The 22,469-nt window shown below is 57.1% G+C and overlaps 7 protein-coding genes across 7 annotated transcripts; 3 read left to right on the top strand and 4 right to left on the bottom strand.

Moving 5' to 3' along the window:
• Positions 1-2,325: 2,325 nt before the first annotated feature.
• EX895_002512 (uncharacterized protein) lies at positions 2,326-4,197 on the top strand (the record flags this gene model as incomplete). Its single annotated transcript, XM_029883111.1, has 1 exon — positions 2,326-4,197. The coding sequence occupies one exon, from the start codon at positions 2,326-2,328 to the stop codon at positions 4,195-4,197; it is 1,872 nt and encodes a 623-aa protein (XP_029740509.1).
• A 366-nt stretch (positions 4,198-4,563) lies between these two features.
• EX895_002511 (uncharacterized protein) lies at positions 4,564-9,891 on the bottom strand (the record flags this gene model as incomplete). The annotated part of the gene is made up of 1 exon (XM_029883110.1): positions 4,564-9,891. One exon carries the CDS (start codon positions 9,889-9,891, stop codon positions 4,564-4,566), a length of 5,328 nt encoding a protein of 1,775 aa, XP_029740508.1.
• A 912-nt stretch (positions 9,892-10,803) lies between these two features.
• Positions 10,804-12,756, bottom strand: EX895_002510 (uncharacterized protein; the record flags this gene model as incomplete). Its single annotated transcript, XM_029883109.1, has 1 exon — positions 10,804-12,756. One exon carries the CDS (start codon positions 12,754-12,756, stop codon positions 10,804-10,806), a length of 1,953 nt encoding a protein of 650 aa, XP_029740507.1.
• A 531-nt stretch (positions 12,757-13,287) lies between these two features.
• EX895_002509 (uncharacterized protein) lies at positions 13,288-16,368 on the top strand (the record flags this gene model as incomplete). Its single annotated transcript, XM_029883108.1, has 1 exon — positions 13,288-16,368. The coding sequence occupies one exon, from the start codon at positions 13,288-13,290 to the stop codon at positions 16,366-16,368; it is 3,081 nt and encodes a 1,026-aa protein (XP_029740506.1).
• Positions 16,369-16,518: 150 nt separating this feature from the next.
• EX895_002508 (uncharacterized protein) lies at positions 16,519-17,152 on the bottom strand (the record flags this gene model as incomplete). Its single annotated transcript, XM_029883107.1, has 4 exons — positions 16,519-16,584; positions 16,681-16,764; positions 16,852-16,925; positions 17,119-17,152. The coding sequence occupies 4 exons, from the start codon at positions 17,150-17,152 to the stop codon at positions 16,519-16,521; spliced, it is 258 nt and encodes an 85-aa protein (XP_029740505.1).
• Positions 17,153-17,711: 559 nt separating this feature from the next.
• EX895_002507 (uncharacterized protein) lies at positions 17,712-19,226 on the top strand (the record flags this gene model as incomplete). The annotated part of the gene is made up of 1 exon (XM_029883106.1): positions 17,712-19,226. One exon carries the CDS (start codon positions 17,712-17,714, stop codon positions 19,224-19,226), a length of 1,515 nt encoding a protein of 504 aa, XP_029740504.1.
• Positions 19,227-19,311: 85 nt separating this feature from the next.
• EX895_002506 (uncharacterized protein) lies at positions 19,312-22,434 on the bottom strand (the record flags this gene model as incomplete). Its single annotated transcript, XM_029883105.1, has 1 exon — positions 19,312-22,434. One exon carries the CDS (start codon positions 22,432-22,434, stop codon positions 19,312-19,314), a length of 3,123 nt encoding a protein of 1,040 aa, XP_029740503.1.
• Between the last annotated feature and the right edge of the window lie 35 nt (positions 22,435-22,469).

Genomic DNA, 22,469 nt, shown 5'->3' with positions numbered 1-22,469 from the left:
GACCAATCGCACACCGGCTTACCGCGCCGGATCTGATTGAGATCGGACTGTGCATCAAGTACGGAAGGTGCAATCCGGGGCAGTCGGTTCGTGATTGGGTGCAACTGCGAACGAGAGATACGGATAAAAACCCGGCAAGGATTGAGACAGGGATGATCTTGCAGAATCGAGAAGATGGTGATCAAATTTTCTTCTAAGCCGTTCGGTCTTGGCGGTCGACCCGAAGCATGAAAAAAGGCACCTGACGGAGCTGCAATGAGCTCTGCAAGGTCGGGGTAAAGTGCCGATGCCCGCCCGTCATTTGTTGTTTTGTCTGCATTGGCACCGCGGAGCAAGAGTGGGCTGGCTTATCACAATGCTCGCATCTCGGCGACTTCCCCGCAAAAATTGTCAGATGACTAGACCGCGCAAATGAAGCTATTCACCTTCTGCAAGGATCAAGAAGATTGCAAGTCGCACCCTCCCGAAAGAGGCAGAGCCGAGTCGACACGCATGGTTCTCACTCAAGCTTGATCGATGGTCGGTCTGCTGTAGACCTTGCAATAACATCGGACAGACTCTGTTGCGCCACAAACGATGGCAGGCACGACAAGACACCACGACCAAGGCGTGATATCTCCGGAGTCAAGCGACGGTTGATCCGGCAGGTTGCGTCTTTGTCGTGTTCCTGAGTGACCCGCGGTTCGGTTATCACCGTAAGCACAAAGCGCAGCTGGCGAGGTGTCAAAGTGGGGGTGTTTGACTGCTAGAGTGTGCGTTGTGATTGGTCGCACGTAACGGACATTGCGGGGAGGCGTAGATGACCACACAGAGCAGACACATGCGTCGGAAGACAGACCGCCGGTCGAATCGCCGTTGAACCTCAAGCTACCTTACAGTACAACTCAATTTTACAACTCAATTTTACAACTCAATTTTACAACTCAATTTTTAATCTTACGAGCAAATCTTACTTTTTGTTCGAAGCGGCTCTGATCCTTATCTTGCTCTTCTTCATCACCGGCACAGATTGATGCCTGCAAAATCCGGAGTCTAATCGGAGCGTTCTCATTATCCGTCGATTCGTTGGTCAGCATGAAAGGATTAGAGAAAAAAGTTGACCAGTTCAACATTCGTCTTGACATGACGGTACAGTAAGCGTCATTCGGATTAATTATTTTATTTTGCAACGCAAAGAGACGAACTGGTCTCATCAGCTGCGTTCAATCTGCCGACGGTTGAGTTGGAAAGAGCAAACAGATCCTGCATCGCCCCGCCGGGCAAAATGAATTTCTCCTTGCTGCCTGACTGACCACTTTTACCCGTCTCTTTTTTTCCGCTTACATCTCTCGTTTGCTTTTTCCTCTTTGTTTTTTTTTTCTTATCTTTTCTTTCCGGAAGCCCCATTGAGGCTCTGACCGGAGAGAGCGGCGAATCCAGCGGCAGCAAGTGTAAACAGCCTCGAACAAGAAGGTGTGCACATGTGGTCGAGGATCGTGTGACGATGCACTAACCAGCCTTCTCAATTTTTTGTGCGCGCGCTATTGGTTCCTGGACCCAAGTACTACAGATGAGTGGCTCGGAAGGACGCTCCGAAGCCAAGCTATCTGGCTGTCCAACGACGGCAGCAGAGCTTATCAACCAACGGCAAAGGACATCGCTGAATCCGACAGTTTCCATTGGCGCAAGCGAGTAAGCCCCTCTGTCTCAAACTGCAACCTTCGAATCACGAGACACGGATGGCGAGCAAGTCTTGTTTTCTCTCTCTTTCGCTCTTTCCTTCGCGTGAATTCAGGGCAGCCGAGCTGTCTTAATCTGGCGACTGGAGTGCCAGTTACCGGCTAACTCGACCTGCCCACCACCTTCTTCGGATGGCCGGCACACTATCCTTGGGTGATGATCCCTCTGTCCATCCGTTCGTGCAACCGGCTGGAATCGCTTGCATACGTCTGTGGCGTCTCGACTGGTGCCCTTTGGCCCGCGGAAAGTGCCTTGAGAGGCTCTGCGCCTGTCCGTTAAGTGGACTTCAGCAGCCGCTTTCCGCACTCCGCTGGTCTGCCGCGCCGCCGGTTCCCTCTTTTTGTCGCGGCTGTTTCTTCAAGCTCCGCTCGTCTGCCGCATTGCTCCTTTTTTTTGGGTCTGAGCCATGAACAAGCTGCCCAATCATCGTTCTCTGTCTACTGTCGGTCTTCTCGATCGCCTTCTGATTGGCCTCGCCATCCTTCCTCGAGAACACTATTAAAGCCACGCGAGAGGCGATCCGCTTCTTCCCAATCCTTTTCCACCCAACTTGTATATTCCCCTTTCCACCCCTTCCCCTGTTTCCCCTAGACTGACAGAGCCGAGATGGGTATCAAGGACGTCTTCAACCGCGCAAAGAGCGTCGAGATCGAGAGGACGCACCACACCTCGAACAAGGAGGAGACCCACCAGTCTGATCTTCCTGGTCAGGGTGCTCCTGGTCTCACTCCCGTTCCCGCTCTCTACGAGGCCCCCGCTCGCAGCGACATCACGCTCGAGGAGTACATGTTCTATGCCCAGATCCAGCGCGAGCAGGAGAAGCTGTACGGCGCTGCAGGTGTCGCTGTCGAGGCCAACGCTCCCCACGGCAAAGGCTACCTCGAGGACGCCAGGCAGGAGAAGAAGCACTTCTCTTCGGACAGCGAGCACGGCGCTGCCGTCGAGGCTGGGGCGGTCAAGCCGACTGTCAACAACACGGATGCTTCCACCTTCGACCAGCTCGAGGGCCTTCCCGAGTCCGAGAAGGAGACTCTCAACGCGCACCGCGCCTTCAAGACTGCCACCTGGGTCGGTATCTTCTACCTGATCACCACCGATATTCTCGGACCTTACGGTGCTCCTTACGCCATGTCCCAGAATGGCTGGGTCACTGGTAACGTCATGTACATTGTCATGGGCTTCTGCGCCTGGTGGTGTGGTATCGCCCTCTGGAAGCTTTTCTGCCAGCTCGACTCGGCACGTTACCCTATCAAGTCGTACGGAGACCTTGGCGAACGTATCGTCGGCACCCCGATGCGATACACCTTCAACGCTCTCCAGACTCTCCAGCTAATCATCAACGTCGGTCTGATCTGCCTCACCAACGGCCAGGCGTTGAGCCAGGTCATCAGCGGCGCCCCTGGCAGCGCCCACCTGTGCTTCTCTGTTTGCGTCGTTCTCTTCTCCCTCATCGGCATGGGCTTTGCTCAAATCCAGACCTTCCGTGGTCTCGGCTTTGCGGCTGCGACTGCTGTCTACCAGAACATCGCCATTGTCATCATTTCCATGGCCGCCATCATCAAGTACGGCCCTTACATCGCCGGTGCTCAGGCATCTTTTGGCAACCAATACCCTTACAACAACCAGCCCGTCATGACCTCGGCGTTTGTCTCGTACGACATCTCGACCAAGGTCAACGGTCTGATGAACATGGTCTTTGCCTACGGCGGTGCGATGATCTTCCCAGAGCTTATGGCTGAGATGCGACGCCCCATGGACTTCTGGAAGGGTATGATCAGTGCCCAGGCGTTGATCTGCACCGTCTACCTCGTCTACGCCAACGTCGTCTACTACTACCAGGGACAGTACGTACTGGGCCAGTCGTACAACGGTATTGCCAAGTACGTTTTCCAGACCATCTGCAACATGCTCGCCATTCTCTCCGGTACCATCGCCGCTGCGCTCTACGGAAACGTCGGTCTCAAGGTCGCCTACGTCAACACGGTGCAGAACCTGCTCAAGGGTCCTGCGCTCTCGAGCCCGCGCGGCCGAGTCATCTGGGCGGGTATGTCGGTCGTCTACTGGGCACTGGCCTTCGTCATTGCCTCGTCCATTCCCCAGGTGCAGACCATCTCTGGTCTGATCGCCGCCATTGCTATCATGAACTTCTCCTACTCGTTCCCCTTCATGCTTGCGCTGATCTTCTACATCAAGCGCGATGCGATGGTGGGCGACGCACCGTTCACTCCGGGTCTCACCGCGCTGAGGCAGGACACCTGGAATTCGTGGTCCCGCTGGCAGCGTGGCCTCTTTGGCGGCCACTACGAGATTCTCGGCGTCGTTATCCCCGGTATCGTCGTCAAGATTGTCCTGCTGATCATGACGCTCGGCTCGTACACCCTTTCGGGATTGGGTATGTACGGCTCAGGTGAGTCGATCAAGGCTGTCTTCGACTCGACGGCTGCGGCTACCTCGTTCGGTTGCAATGCCCCTGTGTAAACGGATGGCAGAGGTCCGTCATGATTTGCTGTCGTTTCTCTTTCGTTTCGTCTCCCATGTATTAGGATACCTTGTTCACATGTCTTTCGCTTAATGTCTAGATGCCGGTGGTGGTGGTGCACTGTTCTGCTGGTCACCTTGCCGTTGCAATCACTGTTTTGTATGGTGAAATTGTGTCTGTGCGCGAACAAGCTCAAGAAGAGGTCATGACGGAAGTTGAGATGAGGAGAGCAATTCACCTTGTGTGCAGCGGTCAAGAGGCTTGGCAGGGTGCATCCCCTCAGCCCAACGTGTGCCCAACTCTCTCGCACAGACCTCGAAATGAAACACAAAGAGACCGCTTCAATTCATCATGTTCACATGGCTCTACAACCCAAGCGCCTTCTTCAACGACGCATACTCCTGCTCACCAGTACTCTTGGCCAACCTGGTAAACCACCCATCCTCTTCCTTCAGCAGCTCAACCGGACTACCCTTCTCGACCACCTTACCCCTGTTCAGCACCACCACCGTGTCAAATCCAATGATCGTCCGCAAGCGATGGGCGATGGCGAGCACCGTGGTGTTGTGTTTGGCAAAATGCGCATCCAGGAGCGACTGGATCTTGGCATCAGTGTTGTAGTCGATCGACGAGGTGGATTCGTCCAGCACGACGATGCTGTTTGCGTTTGCGTGCGGGCAGGAGGCTGAGAGCAGGATACGTGAGAGCGAGAGAAGCTGCTTTTGACCTGACGACAGGTTGCTCCCGCTTTCCTCGATGCGTGCCTCGAGCGACGAGAGTGTGCCCGAGTCGTCGCTGCTTTCCTGGGGTGGGGAGCGCGAGAGGAGTGTAGAGGAGCTCGTGCTGCCGCCTTCCCGGACACCGTTAGCGACTCGGCTGGTTGTGGTGGCCGAGGAATCAAAAGTACCATACCCTGATGCGATCGCTGTCTCCTCCTTCAGCAGGCCAACGAGCACCAGGACGCGCGTAATGTCTTCGTCTGTGTGCTGTCCGAGCGGGTCGACGGCACTTCGCAACGTGCCAGACAAGATCAGCGGATCCTGAGGAACAATCTTCATTCTGCTCCTCAGCGTTTTCAGTCCGATCTTGCTGATATCGACACCATCGATCTCGATTTGGCCCTCCCGGTACTCGAAGAAGCGGAACAGCGCCGATACGAGCGTCGACTTACCGCTGCCTGTAGCTCCGACAATGCCCACCTTCTCACCGGCTTTGATTGACAAATTGATGCCATCCAGCACATCGGGCAGATTCTCTGCATACGCCAGGTGCAGATTCTTGATATCGATCACACCCTTCTCTGGCCAGCTCGCCGGCACCGCCACAGGCTCCTGAACCGAAGCAGGTGCAGCGTCAAGAGGTTCCGTTTCGATGGAAAAGTACTCCATCACACGCTCGACGGCGACCAGACCTTGCTCCACATTGGACAGCGAACGCATGCCGTACGTCAGCATCGATGTGAGGTTCTGCACAAAGCTAAGCGTGAAACCTGCTCTGGCCGCTGTGAATCCCGGCGTCAGCGTCACCACCAACACGGTAGAAATGACGATGACCGAACTGACCAAGCTGAGGAGCAACGACTGCCACTGACGGACGGTGGACTGCCAATAGTAAAACATCATGTTCTCGTCCAGTCTGTCCATCAACGTGGCGAAGTAGGCCGAAGACGCGCCAAAAGCACGAACCGTCACAACACCCGTAATCAGGTCGGTGAAGCACGTAATGCGTTTCGAGGCCGAGTTCGAGTCGAGTCGCTTGAAATCACGCGCCGCCAAGGTGAAAGTCGCAACGATGATGTAGAAGACGGGCAGCATAAACAAGAGGATGACAAGCACGATTGGTCCACCTCCGAGGAAAGTGGCGACAACGGCGGCAAGAGCGATCAAAAGCGCCTTGGCAGCTTCGGTGAGCTCTTCGGCAATGTTGGAATCGATTGCCTCCATGTCTTTTCCGAAGCGGTTGAGCAGACGTCCCGACGGCGTCGAGTCGTGGAAGCGCAACGGTGCACGCAGCACGGTTCGGAGCAGCTGCTTAAACAGTCGGCTTCCCGCAAGCAGAGACGCGATGCAGATGAATGCATAGCCAAGGGTTATGGCAACCACCTGGAACGACTGGATGACGATCCAGCGTGCGAGCCACCATTCGGCCGGGTGCTCAGAGTCTGTGGCTGCGTGTTGCGTCCAAATGCGGAGCCACCAGTTGGCGCCGAGGTCGGTGAAGGCGTAGGCGGCGAACGCTCCGACCAGTGCAATCCAGAGAAGGATGCCGCCACCAGCACGGATGTAGCCGCTGTATACGGCAAACGAGACGCGTCCTTGCGCGCGCCCTTCCTCAGTCACCTGCTTGTGCGCCTCCTCTTCGTTTGCTGCTGCTGCTTCGTCGTCGTGCAAACCGGAAACTTGACTGAAGGCTGAAGCCGATGGTCGTCTGCGCACGGCAGGTTTGTGAACCGTGCCATCCACAGTGCCTTGGGAGAAGCCGGAGGCATTCGCGTGCCGGCCTGCAGCCACTTCGGCGCCAGCCGCATCGAGCAGCACGTTATCCGTTTCGACCGTATCTTCCTCATCGCTGTTGGCCGCCGAGTTGGCTGCAGTGGTGTTGCTCGAGCCAAAGTTTGGCGTTTCCGCTTCGTCTTTTTCCTTTTGCTTGGCATCCTCGTCTTCGAGTCCTTCATAAAATGGACTGCTGATGAACTGCTCAGCACTGCCAAAGAAAGCCTGTCGACCTTCCTGCAGCACCATCACCTTTTTGCACCTCGATGCCATGAGCCGCACGTGATGCGTCACCAGAATCGTCGTCCTGCCATCCAACAGACCGCTGCCGCCCTTGGCTTCACCAAAGAGCGTTTCGCACACGTGTTTGGTGGTGTGCGAGTCCAAAGCCGAGAGGCAATCGTCAATGAGCACGGTTCCGGCGTGCGAGTACACGGCTCGGGCGAGCGAAATGCGCGCCTTCTGACCGCCAGACAGATTGGTTCCGCCTTCACCGATCTCGGTGCGGTCGCCATCCTTGAAGATCTTGAGGTCGGGCTTGAGACCACAGGCAAATATGACGTCGCGATAACGGCGCGCATTGTATTCGAGTCCGAAGAGAATATTTTCGCGGACCGTGGCGTTGAAGAGGAAGGGGCGTTGTGGGGCATAGGCCGAGAGCGAGAGGTCGATCCACCACTCTCTGCGGTGCGAGGCCGAAGAGGAAGCGGAAGCAGTGCGGGCGGCGAAGAGAGTCGCAGCATGGTGCGAGCGCGGACAGTCGAGCTTGCCGGAAATCAGCCGAGCCTCGCCGAGAAGCGAGAGAAGAAGCAGTGTCTTTCCGGATCCGATCTTGCCGCAAACGAGGTTGATGTGGCCAACTTCGAACGTTGCGTTTGGAATCGAGAGCGTGAAGGTCGACGGTGACGAGGGCTGGGCTTGGGCTTGAGTTTGAGCTTGACCAGCGTCATCGTCGCTTTCGGACGGCCAGGTAATCTCGGCCTGGCTCAGCTCGATCCTGCCCACATCCGAGCAAGAGGCTCGCTCAGCGGCGTCCTTGGCACCGTTCAAGGTCCGTGGTCGATAGTCGTCGTCAGAAATGTCGACTTCGCCAGTTTCCATGTAGACCGCGATACGTTTCATGGAGACCCAACCTTGGATGACGCTTAAAAAATTGCTTGGCAGATAGCTGACGGCGAATCTCAGCTCGTTGAGTACAGCCGCGGCTGGGAAAGCCACTGATGCGGTGAGCGTATTTCCTTCGACGAGCGTGTACCAGGAGAAAGCAACGACGATGGTGAGCATGGGTACAAAAGCAAAGAGACCACCAAAGAATGTGTAGACGGCCCAGCTCTGGGCCTGACACTTCAGCTCGGCGCGACGCTCGAACATGATCTTGGCACCGATCTCGTCCTCCCAAGCTTCGTATTTGACCATCCTGATGGCGCGGATGGCTTCGGAGAGGAGCATGACTCGCCTGTCTCTTGCCTTTTGCAGTCTTTCGTCAATGCGCTTGGTGATCTTGCCGACGGCAAAGGCGATAGGCTGCATGATAGCAGCGGCAGCAAGACCGATGAGAGCACCTTTGCCCATGAGAAGGTAGGCAGAGTATCCGCCAATAAATACCTCGAGGGGACCCATGATGCAGAAGGTGTACAGGTCGATGCGTGAATAGATGCGCTGGGTATCGGTGGTGACGAGGTTGATGACTTGAGACGAAGAGGAAGCTGAAGCCCCACCCTCTTGCTCTGAGTTGTCGGCGTCAGCTGTGGCGCTGGAGACGTTGTTGTCGCCATCATTCGTATGTTGCTCTTTGGCCGAAGCTTCCTTCTGACGCAATCTCTTCCAAGCAAGCAAAGTTGTAAGCTGTGTTTGCACCTTGGTCTTGAGGTAGACGGAGAGCGGGCGGAAGTATTGGTAGACGAGGAAATTCTCGACAAACAAAGTGAGATAGAAGATGGCCGAGTAGATGAGCATGGATCTGGCCCTCTTGGAGACAGTATCGACGGCATGACCGGCACTGCTGCTGCTGGTGCTCTGCCTGAGGGAGGCTTCGTACTTTTCAATGCCGTCGAGGAGCAGCGAAAGACCAAGTTTGGGCACGTAAAATGCAAAAGTGACGACGATCAAATTGATACCGGAGGAGATCACTTGGGAAGAATTGCACTTGACCAATGCGGCGAACAACACTCGTCCCTTAATGCTGTCGGTACGCTTGGGACCGGAAGGCACTTTGACAAGCGATGCAGCTAGAGCTTGGCGATAGGTGCGGATCATGTCCTCGGCGACGACGGCAGATCGGTAGGTATAATCGATGGCGGGAATATCATCTTCTTCAATCCGATGCTTGGTATGCGCTTTACGGACAAGAGGCAAGGCCAAGAAGCCCCAAACGTGTTGAACAACCGAGCCGCCGCCGATGTCGTTACGAGTGACGGTTCTTGCGGGCAGACTTCCGGTAGCTTCGACACGGATCAAGGGACCACTGGGCGAAAGGAACGCGAGCAAGAAGACAATAAGGGTAGCGCCGACATTGATGGCGTGCAGAACGAGATTCGAGTCGCCGCCGAGAAAGGGAAGGAAGAGCTTGTAGTCGGTCAACAAGACGAGCAGTTGAGCGACGAGGTAGAAGGAGCTGAGAAGCGCGAGGAAGACGAGGCGAGTTGGTTCTTCCAGATTGAGATTGAGCATGGCGATCGCCACCGTGAGCGTTCGTAAAGCAGCACAAGTGGATGCAAAGTACAAGGTGGACTGCAAGGACTGCGCTGGTGGAACGTCGGAGATCAGTTGGGAGACAATGGAGGTCGCGTCGATGGCCAAGCCCACGACGGAGAGCAAGGCGATGACAATGTGCAAAGCCAAGCGTTTAGCCTCGTAGGCAGCCGCGTCGATGGGGGTGCCAAGCGCCTTTCGCAGCTCAAAGGCGTAGCCGTCCACCTCGTGCTTGACATCGGCTTGTTCATCTAAGCCCATCGAGTTGGGTGATTCTGCATGCTCGGTGTCGAGTCGAGTGTAGCCTGCAGGTGCAGATGAGTGTGGTGACGAGGGGGAAGAGGCAAAAAGAAGATAGAGGAACACGACGAGAATTGTGGAAGCCAACGCCAAGGCTGCTACTGTGTATTGGTCCCAAAGTGGCAGTCGCACGCCGGGTAGCGTGGTGGCGGTTGCCACTGTGGGCGGCGTGCGGTGCAGCGCTAGCCAGGATGATATTGAGGGAATCATGAGGCTGTGCACGTCTTGTGATTTGATCGGGCAAGGCGTGGTGCAGGATATGGTGGCTTGAGAGAGATGGAAGTCGAATCCGAGCAAACTTTGCTTTTCTTTTGTTTGTGCTACTCTACGTAACGAGCCTTTTGGCTGATGATACTGACGTCCGATGCGGATGGAACGTATCTGTATCTTTTGGAAGGTAACGAGCGAGAGAGAACCAGAACGGAGCGCAGCACAACTGAACCATGTAATTTTGAAAGAGAGTGGTTTTTCAATCGATTGCTCTGACGCAAGATGAGCAGAGACGTTGCTAAGGGTGGAGAGTAGGAACTGGAAGAACGAACAAACGATTCCTGCGTTGCTGAAAGCTAGTTGGCTTATAAACCAAAAGCCAAAACGCGATAAGGTAGGCCACAACTGTTTGTTGTCAACCAACACCTTCCAGCCGCAAACGCAAATGCACTCACTCGCTGCTTTACCCGAACTATTCTCTCTTTAGGCTTTTCTCCTTCTACAAGGCTGAGCGGGGGCGAGCCGACGGCAGAAGCAGCTTAGAATTGAAAAAAGGGCGCCTGTCAAACAAACTTCGTCCAAATTCAAACGCGGTGGTGTACAACCCAAGAACGGAAGAGACTCTTCCGTTCCTGAGTCGTACCGAAAAAGCTGAGCTCCGCGGCCACAGTCACATTTCCGTTGCCGAGGCTATCTCGAGTCAGTCGGCACCTGCATAAGAGTCACACATCCACGAGTCACCTTGCCCGCTCCTATCTCTCTCGAGGTGACGCGAACAAACGGACAAAGAAGAACCGAAGCGAAATGCTTGGCATTGAGAATGTATGGATAGAGAGAGTGTGTGTGGTATCATGTCAAAAAGTACAAGAAAGCAGGATCAGAATGAAAAAGAGAGTCAAGTTGCAAAGTAGTTCATGCAAGGCCGACGCGACGCATGTCACTCAACAGCCGCCGCTCTGCCGAATTCAATCGAGCGTCCTCTGTATCAAGTCCTTCGTCGTCTTCTAGATCGACGATGCTGGTGGGATGGTCGAACGAGGCGGATCGATGCTGTTGCCTTGCAGCTGTACTGGTGCGGCCCAGCCGGTGGCCTACGCCTGGGAACAGGATCCAGTCCTCACCAGATCCACTTCCGCTGGCACCGCTTCGCGAGCTCAAGGCCGAGCGAAAGCGGTTGATGAAACCCGTCGCACCCGTTGCCGGGTTAGACCCGCCACCAGATGCGTTGTTGTTGGTTTCAGTGTCATTAGTCGAAGATTCCTGTTCGCGACGTGCAGCATCGACGAGCGATTTGCCCCATCGCCAGATGCGCCAGTAGCTGAGCATGCTTGAGAGCAGGATGGTCCATCCAAGCACCATGAGCACATAGGCCAGCCATTCGGTCGACTGGCTCATAGAATCCGTGATACTCTCGCCTCCGACGTTGACGGGCTGACCATCTGCCTGGGCTGCAAACAGGTCTGCCAGCGTCGTCCCGTCTGCCGAGGGTTGTGCAGCCTGGACAGTTCGCGACAACCAGCCTCTCCTTCGGCGGGCGCCACCACCATCGGCGCTATCGACGTCTTCACCGAACCATGCACCTCCAGATCCGGCTCCAGCAGAGAAAGCGCCACCATTTCCACCAAAATCGCCCGAGCCAATCACCTTGCCTTCAGCGATCTCGGCGGCCCTTGTGCGCAGGTAGAATCCGTACTGGATCAGCGTGACGCCGAGTCCAGCTCGACTGCCGCATCGTGCGGCGTGCGTGGTGTGCAAGAGGTAAGTGAGCAAGAAGCCGACAAATTGGAACGTCATGGATACCAGCAGATTCCAAGCAAAGCCAAAGAAGTTGCCAACGGCAAGCCCTTCGACGATGAGATCCTCGATTGCACCGACATGGGCCCCTCCAGGTGTCCAGCCGAGTCCATTGGCAAGCGGGTGGACGCTGCCCCCCAGGATGGTGGTCTCCCAGTACTGAGGCACTGCATCGGCGGCAGCAATCTCGTAAGTGGGTGGCTGCATGTCGTCTTCGAGATCATCGTCTTCGCCTCGGTCGTCGGTGCCTCCGGTATTGTGGCCACGTCGACGGCGCTCTGGCTTGGCACTGAGGTTGGCAAAAACGCCGTCTTGGCCAATGCCGCCACCGACGACGCGGGGTCGATGTACGCCTGTGCGGGCGCCGTCTTGCTGCGAGAGAGTAGTGTAGCGAGCACCGGGTATGCCCATGCCAACAAAGCGACCGAAGCGACCAAGAGCAAAACGCAACCGATCGCTACGTGAGAGGTGTTGCGAAGCATCCGCGCTCACGCTTGCGCTGCCAGCAGCGCCGCTGCTCGAAGTGGGTAGCGAGCTGTAGCCGTTTCGATGGACGTTGCTGCGGCTGGCAGAGTGCGTCGAATCGTCTGCTTCGTCGCTACCTTCGAAGCTCATGTCTACTGTGCGATGATTGGACGAGGCGTTTGTGGCTTCCGCGACTGTTTCAGAGCGAGGAGTGGTGGGAGTTGATGTCGGTGGCGGTCGTCTGGTTGCGGTGGGAAAGTACTCGGGACGCTCAAAGTCGTAGGCAGGCGTGTTCCCACTGGGATTCGAGAGAGATGGCGGGCGGAAAGAAGAAGGAGATGGAGCTGTAGAGGAGTTGGCGTTGGCACGATTTGCGCCTAGTGGGTCATTGACGGAAGCGTTGTCGGGTTCGGGCAGCGCATCGCCGGCGTCGAAGAAGACATCCGTGGACGGTCTGGATGAGGAGCGAAATGCTGTTGAAGTAGAGCTGCTTGCTTGAGCATAGTTTGGTAATGCCGGATCGGTATCAGCAGGACCGTTGAAAGCGGCAAACAGCTCGTCGGACCTGCGCGTGTGCGAGCGGGACGCTGGGTCAGGTCGAGCCATGGCGGCTAGCTGAGGGGGTTGGTGAGGCGGTAGTCGTAGTGTAGACCGACTTGAGGGTGAAAGGAGTATCCCAAATGTAGTCTCAGGGTGATGTTGGTGGGAGAGCGAAGTGACGAGGATCGAGCAAGTGAGCGAGCGATTGAGCGAGCGTGCGTGTACCTTGTCCATCGGTAGGCACCAAATGGGCTATTTCCGGCTTGTCTGTTATTGACTGACTGTTCAAGTGGCTCGGCTGTGGATTTCCATGTTGCCAGTCAACAAGGGTTGGTGCTGCTCCACTGCTGTTCGCTCCCTCTATTTCAGCTGAGCTCGAATTTCGCGGCTGAGGCCACGCATCACCAGGGAAGGAAGGCTATGCACTTTTGGCTTGGCGCGCAGGTCCATCAGTACTGTTACGTTTATACATCGAACAGCGCACATAACCCGTTAGCCTCTCGCTTGAGCCAACGCTCTCTTTCTTGCTCAAAGACCAACCCCTTCCTCTTGCCTGTCATCAATCATCACCATCCTCGGTGAGCACATCTAGCAAGTATGGCTGCAACTGCAGCGGACAACGGGCATGCAACCCATACTTCAACACTAGAGCCGCATCAGCTGGCAGCTTTCCTCACTCCTCCCACTCACGAGCAACAGCTTAGCTATGTCGTCGAACACTGCAATTACATTCTCCCTCAGCTTGCCTCCGACTCTCTCGCTGCTTCTTTGCGTCCCGATACCAGCAACGGCTCGCATTCAGCTCCCACATTTACCACGCTTCCATCCTCTTCCTCGCTCGAAGCGTATCTTGCTCAGCTCACTTCGGCCCATCAGCAAGCCACTGCTCGCACCGCCGACCTCGAATCTCAGCTACGCGATCAACTCCTCTCCAGCCTCGACGGCGTCAAGCTTCTCAAGCAAAAGCTTTCTTCGCTTCCCGACGATATTGCTTCCACAGAAGACAAGCTGCTTGACCTCTGTGAAGATCTCGTCATAGCTGGTGCTTCCTCTGCCGCTGCTGCTGCTCCTGGGTCTAGCAAAGCTGGTGCTGTCACCCTCATCAGCAGGCTCGATCAGCTCCATATTGCCATCGACCAGCTCCAAAAAGCAAAAGCGTACTTCTCCATCTTGGCACAGGCAGAAGACCTTCGGCTTGCTATCGTCAAGTGCGATCAGGACCAAGCGCAGCAGCTCGATGCTCTTCAGCATCTCTCGCAGCTCGATGCTCTTGTCCGTAAGGTCGAGAAGCTTTCCACCGTCGGGTCCCAGCAGCTTCACGTACGAGCAGGCGAGCCAAAGCTGGTTGCCTTCTTGCGTGCGCAGCGCTCGTCTGCCTTCAAGATTCTTCGAAAGGCTCGATGTGACAGACTCTCGCAGGCTATAGCGCGGACAGGTTGGTCCCAAACCAAGGTCAACCTCTCACCTCAGCAGGATGCCGCTAATCAGCTCGATATCACTGCCCCAAAGCTCACCGAGAGCGAACAAGTCAAGCTCGCCTGGGCTCACCTCTGCCAATTGCAAGACGCGGCCGAGCACCTTGGCTTGCTCAAGCGCGCCACTGCAAAGCCTTCCTCCAACGCCAATCCTCACGCCCACCTCGTCACAGCCGGAAGCGACAAGTATCAGCCATTACTCACCACTCAGTGTCTCATCGAACCCATGCTACTCCGATTCCGTTATCACTTTGACGGTGACCGCTCCACCAACCGCCTCGACAAGCCTGAGTGGTTCATCTCTCACATTGCTGCTCTCATCCGCACCCAGGCTCCACTCTTTTTACCTGCAACACACGGCATTCCCGGCTCGGGCGGCGCTGTAGTCCGCCTTAACCGCGCCTATGCCAATGATCCTGCCACAGCTTCCTCGCGCAGAGCGTATCGCCACATTGACACGTACGCGGAGCTCCTGCATGGTCTGCTCACGCCGCTCCGTCGCAAAATTGCCTCCACCATGCCTGCGCTCCTTGAGCACCCCTCGCTGCTAGCGCACACTGTCTTTCAGGCTCTCACATTCGATGCAGACCTCGCCGAATCTTTCCCGCCATCCCTCACTGTTCTTGACGGCGCCGGAACGAGAAAGATCTCGGACGACATTCTCGATAACACCGCCTGGTTCAATCGTTGGCTCGACGGTGAAAAGGAATTTGCTCTGCGGCGCTTCGAAGAGATTATTAACTCTCCCGATGCCTGGGCTATCGGCAGCTCGGACAGTCTGGCAGACGACGATGAGCAGGTCTTTTACTCGTCCCTCTCCGATGCGAATGCTTCGGGTGCGTCGACCCAAGACTCGATCGGTCAAAGGACCACCAAATCCGCCAGGTCTACGATCGAGATCCTCGACTCAGTGTCGGAACGCTACCGTCCGCTTCCCTCGCTTTCGCAGCGCTTGTCCTTCTTGGCCATCGTGCAGCTGCCCATCTTGCGCTCCTACGCTCAACGTTTGACCAAGAGTCTCGACGCATTTGAATCGCTTTCCTCGGCTTTTGCACGCGCGATGCCTGGCGAGATTGTTTCTGGCACCAGTGCTACTTCGGGCGCATCCGATTCGGACATGGTCAAAGGCCTGCGTGGCTTGGGCCGCTTGGTCAAGGCGTTGCTCTCAGCGCAGTACGTGTGTACCGAGCTCGAGCGGTGGTCCGAATCAGCGGCATTTGTCGAGATGTCCGAGAGCCTTGTTTCCACCGACGAGGGTCGCGCGCTGGCGCTGGGTCTGCGCAAGGAACAGGGAGCTGAAGAGGATCGAGAGCTGGACGCGGCGAGCCTGGGCATGTTGCTCAGGAGAAGGCTCAAGAGGGGCGCCGCTGTGGCTAGGCCGCTTGCGAGCAGCGGGGGCTCACCCGTGCTTCCCAGTGGAGACGGCGGATTCGGCACGCCCAAGGTGAGTGATGTCGGGCAAACACAGGTGCTCACCGAGTTTGGACGCTATGGCGTGTGGGAAGAGCCACGTCGAAAGTTTTCCGAAATTGCCGCTCGCGCCATCACTGCCATTGAAAGGCTTGTCACTAGCGAGGTGATCGAACAGCTTCGACCCTACATCCTGCGTCGATGGGATCAGGAAGATGACTCTTCATCAGAATTCAAAGAGCAGGACGAGAAAGAGCCCTACCCAACCCCTACGCTCATCCCGGCACTGTCAATCTTCTCATCGCACCTCGGACATCTGGCTTCCATCTTGGAGCGCGAAACTCTGCTGCCCATCTACCGGCATATCTCCACTTCAATCGCGACGGCGCTCGTCGAGCGGGTGGTCATGGCGGGCGGGTCGAAGCGCTTCAACTACGCCGGTGGGGTACGCTTCGACCAGGATCTGCGACAGGGCTGGCTGGGCGTGGTGAGAGAGCTGGTCGACTCGAATGCTGTGCAGCGGGGGGCTCTGTTTGGACGTCGGCCGGAAGCGTGCTGGAAGGCCGCGGTCGATGCGGGTGTTTTGTTGAGGTTGCCGTCTTCAACGGGGGGAGTTGGGGGAAAGGGAGAGGTGACATTGGCCAAAGCGGTGCAGATCGCTTTCGACGCTACGGATGAGGGCCAGGAGGAGGGGGAGGAGTACAGGCAGCTGTTGGAGGGATTGGGACATGTGGATGATGGCAAGATCAACGTCAGGGAGGTGCTGAGACGACGGGTCGAGGTGTGGAAGTGATGCACTAGCATCGTGTTAGTTAGTGCAATGAAGCCGCTTCCGAGTCGAGTCGCTCACGCATGCTGTTTGCGACACCACATTTGAGCGAAAGAAAGGGTCTGTGATTGGCGGGCAGAATGTACATGCTCGGATGATATTGGGAGACGTGGATCAAGAGAGCTTTTCGGTGGACCAGGCCGAGCTGGTCGCAAACTCTTTTGGCGCTATAGGGTTTGTCTGTTGTCGTTCACCATGTAGAGAGGAAGAAACGTGTGTGAGTACTCGTAGCGTTCAGCAGAGGTTGCAGTGAGATGAGAGAGGAGGATTGCTTACACTTTGACCTCTCAAGCTGCCCGTGAGCCGTTCGTCGCGCTTCATCATCATGCGCTCCCAGTCGTCGAGCGAGTGTCGGATTGGCTGTCAAACACGGACGGAAACTCGGTCAGTATACGAGAGTGCAACGAAGTGGAGGAAACAAGGGAGAGTGTGTGTATTCGTGCATACCTTTCCGTCTTCAGCCAGACGTCGGACGACGTTGTACCCGGTACCTGCTACGCCAAACATGACCACCACCATGCCTGTGAGTGTCCCGGCACGGTAGGGAAGTTGGCAAGACAGCAGTGGTGTGTGCGCATGGAGCCAGGTAGTAAGAAATGCAAAAGGGTCAGCAACGCAATCCTCCTCCAGCCTAGCCAGCTCCCACAATTACAGCTTCATTGTAGAGCTCGACTCCGGTGAGAAGGCCGTGGCGAAAGCGGGGCAAGAACATACCCATGTGAAGGACGGCTTCGAAAGGAACGGGCATCTTTGCTGTATGTGATTTATCGCTCGCGGTAGAGAGGATGGATATGCGCCGTCGCAGATGCGGTGTGCTTGATACCTGACGCTCTGTGTTGCAGAATCAGGTGGTGCAATAGCAAGGGTGATTGATCGTCGGAAGGGGGGGATGATGATGATGTCGAAGAAGAAGGATTAGGATATCGAGATTGTGTGACAACGGGCAGCTCTACCACACGTGATTCGAATCGGTTCCGATCGAGCGCTGTTTCCTTTTTTCTTCTCTTCTCTATTTGTCGATTCAACATTGTTGGGAAAATCGTGTCCGTGCACGCTCCGTCCAAATTTTCCAGCCGCGCTCATTTTGACCGTCTTCCGTAAAAGTTGAGAGACCCTGAAGAGCAGAAAAAAGCCCGTTGACTTGTCCAAAAGCATTCATCGTGGAGACGCACCAAGCACCAACACCTCTCTCTCTCTCTCTCTCTCTCTCTCTCTCTCTCTCTCTCTCTCTCTCATCTATACAGACACTTCTTGGGCAACAAGCGGTATGCCACATCGCTTCCAGAACATTGATACAGGAAACAACCATGGACATTCCACTATCGAGCGACGCGCTCGACCTGACGTTTCACCCGGCGCCGGACACTAACCTGCTCGCCGTCGGTCTCATCTCTGGCAAGATCCAGCTGATCAACTACGACGAGTACATCTCGCAGCCCTCGTCCTCTCGCACACCTGCCAGCAGTCCTCCGTCCAAGAAAGCCAAAGTCGCGGCCTCAGAAGCCTCAGAAACGCAGCCCAAGCTGTACAAGAAGATCTGGGCGTCTCGGCCCTCGAAAAAGTCGTGTCGCGGGCTGGCATTCTCGCACACGGGCGCATCGATCTACTCGATCTCCAAGGACAAGGGCCTGTTTGCGACGGATACGGAGACGGGTAAGGTAGTAGAGAGCTGGATCGGGGTGCATGATGCGGCGCCAAGCCGGGTGTTGCCAATCGACGACACGATGGTGGTGACGGGCGACGACGATGGCGTGGTGCGACTGTGGGATCCGCGCAAGGGGGGCGGGGTGGGCGTCAAACCTGTCCGCACATGGGACCACCATTTCGACTGGATCACCGACATGGTTTATCTCCCAGACCTGCCTGTGCCTAAACCAAAGACACCCGCCGAAGCCAAAAAGTCGAAAAGCATGCTCAAGAAACAACGCAGGCGCGAGAGAGCGGCGGCGCTGCACAAACAGCAGCAGCGCGCCGAGAATCCAGAGGGCTCGCATGACGACCAGAGCGGTTCGGACTCGGATTCAGATTCGGACAATGGAGCGGGGCAGAAGGCCGAGAGCCGCTCGCGACTCATCGTGACCTCGGGTGACGGTAGCTTGAGCAGCATCGACCTGCGCTCCTCGGGCCCGACATCGTTCGAGCAGAGCGAAGACCAGGAGGACGAGCTGCTCTCGATCACCGCCATCCGCTCCTCGACCAAGCTCGTCGTCGGCACGCAGCTGGGCATCCTCTCGCTCTGGACGCCCTCGCGAGGTTTGCTCGACCACGTCGACCGCGTGCCCGGCCACCCGGCTTCTGTCGATACGCTCGTCACGCTGGATTCCGAGACCGTGCTCACGGGCAGCTCGGACGGGCTGGTGCGCGTCGTCCAGATCCTGCCGTCCAAGCTGCTCGGCGTGATTGCGAGCCATGACGGCTTACCCGTCGAGAGGATGAAGAGCAAGGCGAGTGTGCTGGCGAGTATCGGGCATTCGAATGCGGTCAAGCTGACCGATCTATCGCCGTTACTGGACGACGACGAGGAGGAGGACGACGACGACGACGAGACAGCGGGCAGTGCGTTGGGCATCGTAGGTCTCAGCGGCGCGGATAATAGCGACGACGAGGACGACGAAGACGACGACGAGGATGATGAGGAAGACATGGCGGAACAGAACAATGTCGCCGACCTCAACGACGACGATGACGATGACGATGACGACGACGACGACGGTGCAGCCTCGCCACAGCCTGACAACGACTCTGACGACTCAGACTCCGACGCTCCCCCACCCACCAAGCCAAACAACCCAGGCAAAGGCAGCTTCTTCTCCGACCTCTAGACTCATCACACACACACATACACACATCCTCCATCATCAATGATTTCAATCCAAACTGCCGACTTTCTATCACCAATGTGCCCTCTTACAAATCATCCGCCCGAGTGGGCTGACCACTGGTCAAGTTCATCAGAATCGCCGCATCCCGCGCCGTCAGCTGTTCCGGATTCGGCCTCGCCTTGGCCCGCTGCGTCCTGGCTCTGCTGGTCGGACTCGGCGGTCTCGGGGGCGGATTCATCCTCTGCGCCTCCTTCAAGCTGATCGTCGCGTTGTTGTAGCTCGAAATCACAGGGAAGCTGTGATCCCTCCCGATGGTGCTCTTCATCAAAGCCTTCATCCACTCGCGCACCAGGATCGGGTCCTCGCTACTGAAGTAGTGCGGCTTCTCGGACTCGTGCAGGATCTTGAACCCGTATTTGCCTGGGTTGGTGTTCTCGTCGGCAATCACCTTGTAACCCTTCATGTTGACGTAACCCTTGATCTTTTCGGCGCGAGGGTCGCGCAGAATGACCAGATCCGGTCCCTTGAGTGCCAAGTAGCGCGGTTTCCACGAGTTGTACCGTTCGCCCTTCTTCTTGATCCAGCCTTCCAGATCAACGGGCTGGATGCGTGCCATGACGGGGCCATTGGCGGCTGGGGTGCCTGCGCCCGCAGCAGTGGGGGCAGGCGCAGCATCCACGCCAGCAGACCCGATGCTCGTGGGTCGCGCATTGGCGCCCATGCCCATCCCCGCCGCAGCTCCAGCCGCACCCGCCGCACCCGTTGCAGTAAACCCACCCGTCGACTGCCTCTGTCGTCGCACCGTATCTCCGTTCGAATCAAAGTGCGGACTCGAAGTGGGCAGCGAGATCTGCTCCTTGATGTTGGACTGCGAAGACTGCGAGCTGATGTTGCGTGAGCTGCGTGCAAATCCAAGGCGCGAGAGTGTGCCCTTGCCGCTGTTTCTCTCATCGTCGTGTCCGCTGCTGCCTGGTCCACCGGCGCCTCCAGCCTGTCCAGGCGGCGGCTTGCGATTGCGCTGGCCGAGACCAAAGAAGCTCGATCGGTTGTTCTTCTCCGACGTGCCCGCCGATCCGGTCGATTCCCGCTTGCGTGGCGAGGTGGGCAACGCTCCAAGTCTGTCCTCGTTGGCGCCACCAGTCGGTTGGTATCGCGGACTGGACATGCCGAACTGAGAAGCACTGGTGGGAGATAGTGGAGCATCGCCGCTGCCCCGCATGAAGCCCTCACTCGTTTGTCGCGATCGGGCGCCCTGACCCGCTTGCTGTGCCTGCCAAGCCGCAACACCCGCTGCACCGCCGAAACCTTGCCCGCCTCCAAGCCCTTGGTTGGGAACACCGAACGAGTCGCGATCGCGCTCATCGCGGTAGCTTCCAGGTCGACTTGAACTGGGTGCCGCAAAGCTCTGATCCAAGCTTGTCTCAGCCATGCGTGCACTGAGGCTGCGTCCGTCAGCGTTGCTGCCATTGTGCGATCCAGGCGTATAGGGCGAGTACGAAGGGGTGCCCCCAGCGCTGCCTACACCGGGAGCAATCATCGCAGGGCTTCCCAAACCGTCAGCCTGAGCGGGCTGCGACAGACCAGGAGTGGTGGCGGCGCCAGGCACCTGAGCACGCAACTCCTTGATACCATTGGCGACCTGGAAACGCTTGCCAAAGGCGAGAATATCGATCTCCCTGAGAATGTTGATGTCCATCTCGAGCAGGACGTCACCCGAGATCTCGTGCTCGCGGAACTTACCGACCACCGCCGACTCGTCCCAGCCCTTTGAGCGAGCCCACTCGACGACGTGGTCGACATTCCATTCGGTTGGATCGCTGGGCAGGCTGGCAGTTGCAACGGCAGATCGAGACTTGGATCCTGTCGCGGCAGTAGTGGAAGCGGTCTGGGACAGGTCCTCGTTGGTCGGAGCGGCGATCGATGTGGCTGCAGTTGCAGTGCCCGTGGCCACGCCGGTGCCTGCGCCTGTTTGAGCGCTGTCGCCAGCAATAGATCGGACACTTTCATCCGCAGCCGGAGCGACTGAATCGTTGACAAAGGAGCCGTTGGCGGATCGATCACCAGTGGCAACTCCGTGCGCAGTGGTAGCAGCGACGCCACCGAGGGCGACTGCGCCGACTCCGGCTGCAAGAGCGGGAGCAGCGTTGGAATGAGACTCGGTGGGCGGAGCCACAGCCTTTGCAGCTTCTGCATCCGGTGCGACGGCAGGGGTAAAGTCGTTCGAGGTGAGAGGTGCCGAAGCTGGCGCGGACGATTCTGCGGGCGTCTCATTGAGACGCGATCGAGGCTGCGTGAGAGCCTCATCCTCGACGATGCCTTGCAGATTCGATGTGGGTGCCTGGATCTCTCGTGCCGCCACAGCCTCGGTGGGAGTGGAGGCGAGGTCGCCAAAGAGCGGGCTGTGCGTCTTGTCCTGGAAGTCGTCGAGTCGGCCAGCGACCGAGCCTTCGCTATCGCTCTCGTCGCTCATGTCTACGCCAGCGATGGGAGCAGAAGCTTTAGACTTTTCTTCAGCAAGGTCGATCTCGCCAGCGGCAAGTTTGACTTGGCGTTCCTTTTCCTTTTCGAGAAGCAGCACGCGCTGACGTTGCTCTTCCTCCTCAAACTCGCGCTGAGCGTCTGCACGCATGCGCTGCTCCTCCTGCTTTTGGCGTTCTGCATCGTTTGCGAGGTTCTTCTGCGCGTTGGCAGCGAGGGCAGCGCGGGCGGCGACGGATCTGCTGGCAAAGTCGTCGGATTCACCAAAGTTGTCGGAGTGGTCATCGGCATCGGTTCGCTCGCTGGTGAAGGAAGCACGAGACGAGTCGGGAGCGGGCGCAGCACTTGCACCTGCGCCGTTGCCGTTGACGCTGGGCGGTTTGCGATCGCTTTGAAGCTCTGTGAGAGCGTTGTCAATGTCGGCCATGGTGGAGTGCATCACGCCGGGCTTGGTGCTAGCGGAGGCGGGCTGAGGAGTGCCGAGTGCGTCTGGAGTCGCAATGCCCGATTGAGCGCTGAGAGCGAGGTTGCGATCGATGGTGGTGTAGGTAAAGGGGAAGAGACCGGTGTGACCGCTCTCGTTGGTACCCTGCCACCATCCGTCGCCGTACTCGTCATCCTTTTCGACCACGATGATGCACTCGCCAGCCTTGAAGGAGACCTCGTCTGGGTTTTCGGCCTCAAAGTCGTGGAGCGCCCAAACGCGATCGACCGACTTTGCAGAGGCCATGGTTGGTAGAGTGAGCTCGCGATGTGGGGCGACGA

This window comes from Sporisorium graminicola, chromosome SGRAM_15, assembly GCF_005498985.1.
Source record: "Sporisorium graminicola strain CBS 10092 chromosome SGRAM_15, whole genome shotgun sequence".
Classification (NCBI taxonomy): Eukaryota; Fungi; Basidiomycota; class Ustilaginomycetes; order Ustilaginales; family Ustilaginaceae; genus Sporisorium; species Sporisorium graminicola.
This window is presented reverse-complemented; position numbering and strand designations above follow the sequence as displayed.